At 39.6% G+C, this 12,854-nt stretch overlaps 1 protein-coding gene across 5 annotated transcripts in view; it reads left to right on the top strand.

The window, feature by feature from the left end:
* HMGCR (3-hydroxy-3-methylglutaryl-CoA reductase) overlaps positions 1 to 11,823 on the top strand; it is a 103,211-nt gene extending 91,388 nt beyond the window's left edge. For all 5 annotated transcript variants that reach the window (XM_041751884.1, XM_041751883.1, XM_041751880.1 and 2 more), the window contains 14 exons: positions 138 to 244; positions 355 to 471; positions 869 to 1,029; positions 1,151 to 1,398; positions 1,598 to 1,776; positions 3,001 to 3,195; positions 3,976 to 4,134; positions 4,283 to 4,440; positions 5,595 to 5,700; positions 8,425 to 8,595; positions 8,899 to 9,039; positions 9,119 to 9,277; positions 9,713 to 9,867; positions 10,014 to 11,823. In XM_041751884.1, the coding sequence (XP_041607818.1) occupies positions 138 to 244; positions 355 to 471; positions 869 to 1,029; positions 1,151 to 1,398; positions 1,598 to 1,776; positions 3,001 to 3,195; positions 3,976 to 4,134; positions 4,283 to 4,440; positions 5,595 to 5,700; positions 8,425 to 8,595; positions 8,899 to 9,039; positions 9,119 to 9,277; positions 9,713 to 9,867; positions 10,014 to 10,068 (2,111 nt within the window). In that variant the 3' untranslated portion in view covers positions 10,069 to 11,823. The remainder of the gene's footprint in view (positions 1 to 137; positions 245 to 354; positions 472 to 868; positions 1,030 to 1,150; positions 1,399 to 1,597; positions 1,777 to 3,000; positions 3,196 to 3,975; positions 4,135 to 4,282; positions 4,441 to 5,594; positions 5,701 to 8,424; positions 8,596 to 8,898; positions 9,040 to 9,118; positions 9,278 to 9,712; positions 9,868 to 10,013) is intronic.
* Positions 11,824 to 12,854: the final 1,031 nt, after the last annotated feature.

Raw genomic sequence — 12,854 nt, 5'->3', positions numbered from 1 at the left:
TAGGAGATAGCAAAGAGCTTCGTATTATACTAATATTTTCTCATATTTGTCTACTGAGAGGAAAAGTCCCTGTGATGTATGCAGCATCAAAAATACATGTACTGTACTAATTATACATTTAATTTTTCTCTAACCAGGGGTGCGTCAACTTGAAATTATGTGCTGCTTTGGCTGTATGTCAGTTCTTGCCAACTACTTCGTGTTTATGACTTTCTTCCCAGCTTGCGTTTCCTTGGTTTTAGAGGTAAGAGCAGTTCTTACTTATGGTATTAACAGAAGAGTAATGTTTCTCATCACATCCATTCACATAAATAAAATCCGTACCTTCTAATGTAACACTGGTTTATTTTGTAGCTTTCTCGGGAAAGCCGCGAGGGTCGTCCTATTTGGCAACTGAGCCATTTTGCTCGAGTTTTAGAAGAAGAAGAAAATAAACCAAATCCTGTTACTCAGAGAGTTAAGATGATTATGGTAACTATATAGTTTTCTTCTTCCTTTAGTATCTTTAGTTCCAGTGTCATATTCTGCTTTTCGACTTTTTTTTCTTCTTCCTATTAGCTTTCTGCAATTTTTGTCTCTTTGATTGATGCTCCTCTACCTTTTTTCTTTCCTTGTGCCTCATTTATTTGAGGGTCCTCCTCTCTCTCTGAACAGATTTTTCAAGTTCCTCTACTTGACATCTCTTTGAAAACCCATTGTTTGAAATGTTTTCAGTAGTTCAGGGGACCATTGCCTTAGTCACGGGGCAAGTATAGGGCGTGGTTTTCACGCTGAGGGGAAGCCATGGGAGACAGTGTCTGCTTATCCAGATGCTAAGGATGAGAAGTTGACATGCAGAGGATACATAATTCATGACCTTTTATTTCAGTCTCTAGGCTTGGTTCTTGTTCATGCCCATAGTCGCTGGATAGCAGATCCTTCTCCTCAAAACAGTACATCAGAAAACTCCAGGGTTTCTTTAGGACTGGATGAAAATGTGTCCAAGAGAATTGAACCAAGTGTTTCCCTTTGGCAGTTTTATCTCTCCAAGTAAGTTCCCCGAGACCTGCTTTGTTGTGTATTAATCATAGCACTCTGTGTTACTAAAAGTTTAGGCTGAGCCTTTCTTATTTCTGAGTAATAACATTTTAATTTGCTTTTTTTAATTTAGAATGATCAGCATGGATATTGAACAAGTTGTTACCCTAGGTTTAGCTCTCCTTCTGGCTGTCAAGTATATCTTCTTTGAACAAGCTGAGACCGAATCTACACTCTCATTAAAAAACCCTATAACATCGCCTGTAGTGACCCCCAAAAAAGTCCCAGATGATTGTTGTAGACGTGAACCTGTGCTGGTCAGGAATAGCCAGAAAGTCCATGCAGCAGAGGAGGAGACAAGGATAAACAGAGAAAGAAAAGGTGATTTCTCGTTTGTTTTTTTTCTGTTTTTCCATTCGTGATTTGTCAAGAAGTTGAGTTCATTTTAAAACTTATGTTCAGATCCTTCCTACGGTCTCCTGGGACCGGGCTCAAGGTCTCCAACGTGTGGTGGGGGAAAGGAAAAACAAAACAAAACCTATGTTCCATGTTGTGAGATTTCTTTCGATCTCTTGAACAGTTGAGGTCATAAAACCCTTTGTGGCAGAAACTGACACCTCAAGCAGAGCTACGTTTGTGGTTGGTAACTCCTCCTTACTTGATACTTTGGTGGAAGTAGAGACACAGGAACCTGAAATTGAACTTCCCATGGAGCCTCGGCCTAATGAAGAATGTCTACAGATACTTGGGAATGCAGAGGTGAGGAAAATAAAATTAACTCAAGCTTTATATCTTTCCTAAGAAAAGGAGTTGTTTTTTTTTTATTTATTTATTAGAGGAAGGAAAGAAATTATAGCTATCGAGTACCTGTTAAGTTCCGGGTGTTGTGTTGTGTAGTTTACAGGTAGTAAATTATTTATTTATTTCCCACAACCTTGTGAGATAGTTGGAATTATCTCCATTTTTCAGATGAGAAAGAGAAAGCTGAGGCTCCAGGAAGCTTACTTTCCCAAAGTAATACACTTAGGAAATAAAGCTAAGATCAAGAGTCCCAAGATTTACTGGCTCAAAGTCAATGCTCTTTGTACTTTATTACTGTTTGCCAGAGAGACAAGCCACTACTCTATTCTCGAGTGTTTTGGGACCTAGAAAAGGTTTAACTCAAAAACAAGCTTCAAAAACCGAAGAAAGTTTTTTTTTGTTTTTAATTTGCTTTTAAAGTAAGCTTGATGCCCACGAAAAAGCTTGTTTTCCTTAGTGACATGTGAGTGAGTGTTCTGTCTCCATGACCGTATGAGTCCAATCAGGCTTTAATGTGAATATTGTTTTTGTCATATCTGCTTAATGTGATTCATTCTTAATTTATGTGCACGTGAGTGAGAGTAGCATCAGGTTTGTTTTTCTTTCACTTTCCCTCATTCCTATTGATGTGCGTAGTGATACTTGAATTGTCTTGCTATATACAGTTTTTTTTTTTTTTAATTTTTTATTTATTTACTTATGATAGTCATAGAGAGAGAGATAGAGAGGCAGAGACATAGGCAGAGGGAGAAGCAGGCTCCATGCACCGGGAGCCCGACGTGGGATTCGATCCTGGGTCTCCAGGATCGCGCCCTGGGCCAAAGGCAGGCGCTAAACCGCTGCGCCACCCAGGGATCCCTATATACAGAGTTAACACAACTTGCGGGGGAGCATTGGAATCTTAAGTTTGAATTTATTTTTTTACGAACTTTTGCAAAATTTATTGCTTTGGTTTTACATTTGTTTAGTGTCATTTTTAGAATTTGCTTTCATTTTGATATTATTTCTATTCAAATCATCTCCTTCAGAACTTCAAACTTTTTTGGGTTCTCCTCTATTGAGAGTGTTGTTTGTATTAAATGCCTTTATTATGAAGAATATGAAATGCACTTCAAGTTTTTTGTCCTCCTCCTCACACCAACTCCTCCTCCTTTCCCCCTTTTTTTTTTTGCATTTCTTTAGAAAGGTGCAAAATTCCTTAGTGATGCGGAGATCATCCAATTAGTCAATGCTAAGCATATCCCAGCTTATAAGTTGGAAACTCTGATGGAAACCCATGAACGAGGTGTATCTATTCGCCGACAGTTACTTTCCAGAAAACTTCCAGAGCCTTCTTCTCTCCAGTATCTACCGTACAGGGACTATAATTACTCCTTGGTATGTTGTTTTCTTGTTTTGAGAAAGTTTGCTTTGTAGCTTTTAGTCTTTTAGCTTTACTTTACTCTTCAGCTTTCTTCAGCTTTTTTTTAGTTTTTCTTGATTAGTCTTTTATATGTACATCGTTTGTTTTTTTTTTTAAGATTTTATTTATTTATTTGACAGCACAAGCAGCGGGGGCAGGAGGCAGAGGGAGAAGGAGAAGTATGCTCCCTACTGAGCAGAGAGCCCAAATACATGGGATGCATAGAACTGGATCCCTGGATTCTGGGATCATGATCTGAGCCAAAGGTGGACGCTTAACTGGCTGAGCCACCCAGGTGCCCCTATGTACATCATTTTATAAAACTTTTTTAAAAATCATTTTATTATAGTTTTGTATTCTGCTAATGATTACAGATTCTAGAAACTAAAAATACTTTTCCTGTTATTTGTAGTTATTACTCTGCGATTTTAGTACTTTTAAATACTTTTAAAGAATAATAAAAGGGGCGCCTGGGTGGCTCACTTGTTTGAGCATCCAACTCTTGGTGTCAGCTCTGGTGGTGATCTCAAGGTCATGAGGTAAAGCCCTGAGTTGGCTCCAAGCTCAGCAGGGAGTCTGCTTGAGATTCCCTTGCACTAACCCCTCAAAATAAATAAATAAAATCTTTTTTAAAAAAAGAGTAAATAAAAGATTTTGTTGACAAATACGCTAAAGGTTTAAGTTTGAAGACCGTTATTGATGACGAGCTGTTTGCAATAACAGATTTTCACTTGGTGCCAAATTTTACCTTTTAGGTGATGGGAGCTTGTTGTGAAAATGTTATTGGATATATGCCCATCCCTGTTGGAGTGGCAGGGCCTCTGTGCTTGGATGGAAAAGAATTTCAGGTTCCGATGGCCACAACAGAAGGTTGTCTCGTGGCCAGCACTAATAGAGGCTGCAGAGCAATAGGTGTAAGTTGGCATTTGTATATTTGCCTGTTTTATGATATGCCCTTAAGCCAGGCAATGAGAAAAGATTGGGGACAATCAAGGACACCTTTTGGGACAAGCAGAAGTGTTTGCAGGATTAACGTGTCCTTCTGTAACATCCTCTGTGTAGCTTGGTGGAGGTGCCAGCAGTCGAATCCTTGCAGATGGGATGACTCGTGGCCCGGTGGTACGTCTTCCCCGTGCTTGTGACTCTGCAGAAGTGAAGGCCTGGCTTGAGACACCTGAAGGGTTCACAGTGATAAAGGAGGCTTTTGACAGTACCAGCAGGTATGTGTGTGGGTTTATATATTCATTTATGTTTATTTCAGAGCCAGTGTTCTCCTCTGTGATTGCTAAACTTAACTGTTAGCCTGTTAACATACTGCCTGCTTCAGGTCACATAACAAAATATTACCTTTAAGACCGTTTATTCAAAATGAGTAATATTTGTGGTTGGTTTACAGGGATGTCGGTGGGGGCATAATGTTGATTCAAAAGAATCCATACAAGTAGATAGAAAAAAATAGCGTGAGCTAGTCTCTTTGTGTGTTGGTGTTACAAAGCTCACTTTGATTAGACTGTTACTTGGTCCTAGATGAGTTTTGACTTAGAATTGCCATAGGGAGGAATTGCCTGAAAAAAAGATTTTCCAAGCAGGATAGAAGTAAATATCTGGATAGTAGATTTACTTTGAATACAGAAAATTAATTTATAAAGTAACATAATCAGTACAAATGTTAGCTTCATTTTATTATTATTTTTTTTTAGAGAGAGGGTGCGTGTATGAGTGAGGGGAGGGGCAGAAGGAGGAGAGAGAGAATCTCAAGCAGGCTTCACAGTTCATGGAGCCTGATGTGTGAGGCTGAGATCCCCCGAGTCATGACCTGAGCGAAAGTCAAGAGTTGGACACTTAACCACCTAAGCCACCCAGGCACCCCATTGATAGCTCCATTTAGTTCAAGTTTATATGTATGTTTGTTTATTTATTTATTTTTTGACTTTTAAAGTTTGTGTATGATGATGGCTGAGTGCAGCAGCTTTCCCTTCATGTGGCATATGAGACAGTTGAATTAGTGTTCTAACATAATGTTAGTTAAAGAAGAAAATAATAAGTAATCTCCATGAGCATTCTCTTATGTGTAAAAATAAATCAACGGAACTAGATTTTTTTTTTAATTAAAAAAAATTTTTTTTTTAATTTATTTATGAGAGAGAGAGAGAGAGAGAGAGAGAGAGAGAGAGGCAGAGACATAGGCAGAGGGAGAAGCAGGCTCCATGCACCGGGAGCCCGATGTGGGATTTGATCCCGGGTCTCCAGGATCGCACCCTGGGCCAAAGGCAGGCGCTAAACCGCTGCGCCACCCAGGGATCCCCGGAACTAGATTTTTAAGGTAACTTCCGTCTTCTCAACAAATCAAAAAAATATTTGGTTTTGGTTACAGATTTGCACGTCTGCAGAAACTTCATATGAGTATGGCTGGTCGCAATCTTTATATCCGTTTCCAGTCCAGGTCAGGTGATGCAATGGGGATGAACATGATTTCAAAGGTGAGCCTGGATAGACTAAAATAGAACTTGCAAGACAATTGACCCAGGGAAGGGGAACTGGTGTCAGGGAGATAAGAGTGGGGAGCAGACTTACTGTTTATGCCCTCCTATATTTTTAAATTTTGTGTCATGTACATATACTACTTACTCAAATGATTACTTGATTGAAAGATTTTTATTGAAAGCTAAATACTGATTCATATAACTCATCAGGCATTTCTTGACCAGTGTTTGTATTTGATATGTTTAAACTTGGCATTATATATGCTCTGGGTCTATTCAGAAGGCTGAGAAGAATCTTGGGGTTAGTGCTTCTTAACGAGGTCCTATAAACTTTGAAAGCTCGCCTCTTTGAGAGACCTCAAGACTTGTATGTCAGAGGCCAAGTTCATGTGTATAGTCCATTTATTATCTCCCCATAAGAAGACTGTATGGTTTACATTTTATTCTACTGATATTTGTTATTTACAAATATTCACAAATGTGAAGTGTTAAAGTCCATTAGGTTAGCAAGATTTATTTTGTGGTTTACCTGTATATAAGGACCGTTCTGAAAGAGAGTGACTAAATACATAGGTTTTAAAAGTTGCAAAAAGCAGTAGAGTGGTTCCTTAAAAAATTAAAAATAGAATTATGATCCAGCAAATCCACTTCTGGGTATTTACCCAGAAGAATTGAGAGTTTCAAAGACTTATTTGCACACCCATGTTCATGGCAGCATTATTCACAATAGCCTAAAGGTAGAAGCAACCCAAGTGTTCATGGACAGATGAATGGATAAATAAAATGTAGTATGTACATATAATGAGATGTTTTTAAACCCCATTATTAAAATAGGAAAATCTGATATATGCTAAATGAACTTTTGAGGATCACTTGCTACGTTAAATAATGTGGTTAACAAAAAAGACCAAACGCTAAGTAAATTCATACTAATGAGGTACCTAGATTAGTTCAATTCATAGAGACAGAAAGAAGTGGGGAAGAGAAAAGGAAATAGGGAGTTGCTGTTTAATGGGTTTGGAGTTTGTTTTTTAAGATGAAAAGAGTTCTGGAGATGGGGTGCACTACAGTGTGAATGTACTTAACACTACTTACCTATACACTTGAAGATAGTTAAGAGGGTAAGTTCCAGGTCACATGTATTTTACCACAAAACACATTTTTAAAAAATTGCCAGTAAGTATTTTGGTTATTGAGGTACGAGTTATTGATTGAATTAATGTCAGTTAATTGGAAGTCTTGTTTACACTTTTGTAAGTCATTTTCCCAATGACTTTCATTTACAACAGGATTTGCTTTTATGTCTGACTCCTCTTTATTGACTTGGTAACTTGGGCTTTTAGGTAACATGTGAATAACTAGAAGAAGGAATTTATTACATGTTGATCATGGGTTGAGTTACTTACTCCCAGTGATATGATTATGAGTATTATATCCTCACTGAGTATTTTTAAATTCATTTTTAAATTTAGTTAAATTAAAAACTTTTAAATTTATATTCAATTTAGTTAACATAGAGTATATTATTAGCTTCAGGGGTAGAATTTAGTGATTCATCAGTTGCATATAACATCCAGTGCTACTACATCAGGTGCCCTCGTTAATGCCCATCACCCCTTACCCCTCCCCCTGCACCTTCCCTCCAGCAACCCTCTGTTTCCTAGAGTTCAGTGTTCTCTTATGGTTTGCCTCCCTCTCTGTTTTCATCGCATTTATTTTTCCCTCCCTTCCCCTATGTTCAGCAGTTTTGTTTCTTAAATTCCATATATGAGCGAAATCATACAGTATTTGTTTTTCTCTGGTTTATCTCGATTAGCATAATACCCTCTAGTTCCATCTACATTGTTGCAAATGGCAAGATTTCATTCTTTCTGATGGCTGAGTAATACCACTTGTTTATCCTGTCCATCTGTCGATGGACATCTGGGCTCTTTCCATACTTTGCCTGTTGTGGACATTGTTGTGGTAAACATTGGGGTGTAGCTGCTCCTTTGAATCCCTGTTTGTATCCTTTAGATCAATGCCTAGTGCAATTGCTGGGTCATAGGGTAGCTCTATTTTCAACTTTTTGAGGAAGCTCCATACTGTTCTCCAGAGTGACTGCACCAGTTTGCATTCCCACCAACAGTGCAAGAGGGTTCCCCTTTCTCATCCTCGCCCGACATCTGTTGTTTCCTGAGTTCATTTTAGCCATTCTCACTGGTGTGAGGTGGGATCTCTGTGGTTTTGATTTGTATTTCCCTGATGGCAAGTGATGAGGAGTGTTTTCTCATGTGTTTGTTGGCCATGTCTATGTCATCTGTGGAGAAATGTCTGTTCATGTCCTCTGCCCATTTATTGATAAGATTATTTGTTTTATGGGTGTAGAGTTTGGTAAGTTCTTTATAGATTTTTTTATACTAGCCCTTTATCTGATAAATCCTTTGTAGATATCTTCTCCCATTCTAATATCCTCATTATGTTTTCATTTACGTCCTCGTTCATCAGGAACTACAAAGAACTTTGTTTTTATTCCTAGAAACCGTAGAAGTCTATACCCAAGAAATTCATCACTGTGATGGCTAATAAAGCTGCTGTTGTTTTATGCTCACTTTTTTTGAAGTATATTTATTGTATTTAGAAATATTATAGTTACTGTACTTCATTAGTGTTATTAGATGCAAATAAAGCCTCTGATCTATAATAACTTTGTGCATTTTAATTTTGTTGTGCTGTTGACAGGGCACAGAGAAGGCACTTTCAAAACTTCATGAGCATTTTCCTGAAATGCAGATTCTAGCAGTTAGTGGTAACTACTGTACTGACAAGAAACCTGCTGCTATAAATTGGATAGAAGGAAGAGGAAAGTCTGTGGTTTGTGAAGCTGTCATTCCAGCCAAGGTTGTGAGAGAAGTGAGTGACTAGATGATTTATTTTGTTAGTCTTTCATTGGGTTAAAAATCGGGGAAAGGATTCTAATGTTCTAAGTAAAGTGGAATATATGGGCGTATGCTTGATGTTAAAGATGGCTCTTGTATCTTGCCCATGCGTGTGGGGCATTCACATGAGCACGCTGGGCTGGTACTGTGTATTGAGGACAAGGCATCAACAGGGCCATATCTAAACTCTCTTGCTTTACTGAAAAAGACAGATCTGGGTAACATGCCCTGAATCTTCCAGGAGAACATGTAAAATGTGTACAACTCTGTCTGCTAGGTATTAAAGACTACCACAGAAGCTATGATTGAGGTCAACATTAATAAGAATCTGGTAGGCTCTGCAATGGCTGGGAGTATCGGAGGCTACAATGCCCACGCGGCAAACATCGTGACTGCCATCTACATTGCCTGTGGACAGGTGAGGGCTCCCATCTTGACTTCTCTCTTGTACTTCTAAGTGAGAGAAGTTTTATACTCTTCGTTTTTATTTTTTTCAGGATGCAGCACAGAATGTTGGCAGTTCAAACTGTATTACTTTAATGGAAGCAAGTGGTCCCACAAATGAAGATTTGTATATCAGTTGCACCATGCCGTCTATAGAAATAGGAACCGTGGGCGGTGGCACCAACCTGCTCCCTCAGCAAGCCTGTTTACAGGTATGACGCCTCAGCCCCACAGTCTGGGGACTTCCAGCCTAGTTCTGACTCGCTGGGATTCTTTATTTCTGCCCAACAGCACTTCTCACTCATCTGTATTTTAGCTGGTCTTTTCATTCTTTTGCTTCTCACCAGCCGAACCCGGTGTGTCCAAGTAAGCATGTTGAGGCATATGTTTAGTACATTGAGAAAGTAAATTAAGAGAGCAAATAAATGTTCATGTCCTCTGAATACGTGCCCCTGCAAACCAGGCTGTGGATGTTATGTTCACTGCGGTGTATGTTATTGCCAGTACTGGCTATCAAATCTTGGAAATTGAGTCCTTCCAATGGAGTCAGGTTCTGTTCTGATGCCGTCGTAGTTCTAATTTCCGTTGGTAGAAAAGGAAGTTGTTGCCATAACTTTGAGTCCTGCTGTGTCTCTCCCTGGCTGCAGATGCTAGGTGTTCAAGGAGCGTGCAAGGACAACCCTGGGGAGAATGCCCGGCAGCTTGCCAGGATCGTGTGCGGTACAGTGATGGCCGGGGAGTTGTCACTGATGGCAGCGTTGGCAGCCGGACATCTCGTCAAAAGTCACATGATTCACAACAGGTAAAACTTAAAAGATTTATTTAATGTGTTTCCCCTATACTTAAGATACACGTACAAAACCCTACTATACAGATAGAATAGTTCTAACTTAAAATTCTATACCCTTGATATTTTGTATATCTCCTCTCTGTCTTTTTCTGTCATAGGTCAAAGATAAATTTACAAGACCTCCAAGGAACTTGCGCTAAGAAGGCTGCTTGAATAGCCTGACAGCTCTGAACTGAAACGTGGGCATTGGGTTCTAAAGGACTAACATAAAATCTGTGAATTAAAAAGCTCAATGCGGTGTTGTGTTGAGGATGAATAGACATGATCTGTGAGACGACTACTTGGTTTTTGGCTCTTTCAGAAAGGTCTGGGATCCTTCTTTCCATGCAGATTTCTCAGATCTGAAAAAAGTGTAGTGTTTTACATGCCGTGCTCTCTGGAAAGATCTGAACATGGATACCGTGCTTTAAATCCTCACAGATGGTAATCTACAGCTCACTTCTGAAAGAGAATACAAGCTGGCCAAAAGTGTTGACATCCATGGAGTTCATGATGATCAGTGTGAGATTGACCCTCCTCTTCATCCTCCCTTCCCCCCATGGTTGAAAATGGATTTTTAAATTACACTGTAGTTGACAAACTGATTTCATAGTTAATTTATTAAGTCTGGGTTATAGAACTATAAGAAATAAGAGCTAAGTTTATTTTTTTGTAAACTAATACTTCATTTGGTGCTGGTCTATTTTGATTTCTTTATGGGGTAGCCGTTGTGATTCTTCAGAAGGGGACCTGCTTTCTTCAAGGGAAGAATTACTCTTTTTCCCAGACTACTGAATTATGTGCTAAACAGTGCTAAATCCTTTTCCGTCAAGAAAACAAATCACCGCATTAATTTCTGCAGGCTATTTGTTCAGAGAGGCTGCTTGTCTAAGTATAGATGTTGGTCTAGAATGCTAGAACATATATGCTAGCCTAAGGCTTTAAGAAACAGAGTTTTGCCTTCTTCGTTACAGGTACCAGGGCTCTTAATAAATACTGCTTAGACACAGGTGGCTCTCTTTATCAAGAACTCACAAGTCTGACCTCTCAGAGCTCAGAGGTGGAAAACAAGTTTGAAAGAAAAACAGCATTTCTCTAAGCCATCTTTAATTCTTAAAAGACACTTAAATTTATTGAGCAGAAAAATCTAGGTGGTTTTTTGTAAAGAACTGTATCAGATCTGTATATGTTGTAATAAAAGCTTCTTATGCTAGGAGTTTATTGAAAGTGTTTAAGACATAAATAAAAATCAACTTGTGCACTGATCAAACATTTTAAGCTTGGGCCAGAGAAGGTAGTCCCCTTTAATGTCGCCAGGAAACCCTGGCGTGCTTGTGGAGCCCAATGAAAGGGGAATAGCTTTCAGAGCCCACGAGGCGCCACGTGAATGGCCCCGGAGGAGTCTGCTTCATTCCTGTGGCCAGGAGGTTGGTGACTGAAACGTTCACACAGGGCTCCTCGGTAGACCCACAGAAGCTCTTAGCTTCCTCGGGGTCCGCGGAATTGTTGAATCTTAATTGTTTTTAATGTACAAGTTTTATATAAATAATAAAGAACTCCTTATTTTATATTACATCTAATGGTTCAAGTGTTGGTCTTGGAGAGAGAAGATGGACTCTGAAGAACATTCCAGTAATGACGTGGCAGCGTGGAGACCCTCTGAGTGGTTGTGTCTGCAGTACTGTTGTGGAAGATTGACCTTTGCTGTTGTATGTAAAGTTTAAATCGCTTCTGTTGTGACTTTGAGCCAGTGACTTATTTATCTGAACTTTTCACGGAAGTGGCAGTGAACAGTGTGAGTCTTCATTCTGGTGACTGTAACCAATATCGTCTTGCTAAATTAATGGTTTGTACAATTACTAAGTTGTATAAATTTGTTATACTTTTTGCCCAGTTCTAGTAAATTATGAAAAGGAAGTGTAATGCTGATCAGTGTAAACAGTACCTTTTTGTTTGGATTAGCCCTTGGCTGGGAGCCTGGAAGCTTGAAAGTCCGCTGCGAGGTGTCCTGTGACCATTTATCATTTTCCATTATATGCTCCAGTTTCTACAACACTAATGGCAGGCCAGTGTTTTATGAGTATTAAGATAACTTTCTTTATACTTAGGAGAATTTGATTAGTCTAGACTTCTCTCAGCTGGACTGCTTTTGGGTGTTGGGGCAGGAGGGTTAGTTGAGAGGAAGAGGGCACGGAGACCGGGCACAAAGCCAGACGGCCCGTGTACGCTGAAGCTGTATCTCCTTCTTGGGGAGGATGTCCTAGCGTAGGCGCAGCTGGCCTCTTGAGAGGCTGAGTGCCCTCTGCTATAGTTAGAGTGAAAGGTGTGTAGGAGCCACCCCAGAACCAAGACCCAGATACTGGAAAAAGTTTGAATTTTTCTCCTGAACACGTGTATGGTCCGCCCCTGCCAGAGCGGAGCAGGCCGGACAGGTGACTGCGGAGAGTTTTCGTGCCCTTTTCTGCTCCGGTGATCGGATGAGCAGTGGAATGCATATGGCGGGACAGGATTTTTCTTCATCTTGGGAAAGGATAGGGAATTAAATTAAAAGGTACGTCGTCTCCTGTTGAGGGTCTGAGTTCAAACGACACAACAGCAAGACACATCAATACAAGTGCACTGTGTACATAAGTCTGAAATAAGAGCAGTTAATTCATTATAGAATTGTTCTTTTGAAAGACTGTTTTTCAAAAACGTTCTGCTATGGATAAGACTTGAATTTATTAAAAATTAACTTTACTCGCTTAGCAAAAATAATAACCTCTACACTGGAAGCCGAGAGGATCACAAATGATTTAGCCTACAGTTACATTTTAATGGATTACTTTTTCATGCTGATGTACATGGAACTTTCCGCACCATCTTTTCTTTTCCTCCTGAGGAACTTTGAGAGCTACTGACAGAGGCCTGGGTACTCCTGTGTCAGGATAGAAGTTTTCAAGCAGCTGCTCCCTGAGGCC

This window comes from Vulpes lagopus, chromosome 4 (genome assembly GCF_018345385.1).
Source record: "Vulpes lagopus strain Blue_001 chromosome 4, ASM1834538v1, whole genome shotgun sequence".
In the NCBI taxonomy this organism is placed as follows: Eukaryota; Metazoa; Chordata; class Mammalia; order Carnivora; family Canidae; genus Vulpes; species Vulpes lagopus.
The sequence above is the reverse complement of the archived record's forward strand: the minus strand, read 5'-3'. Positions and strand labels throughout refer to the sequence as shown.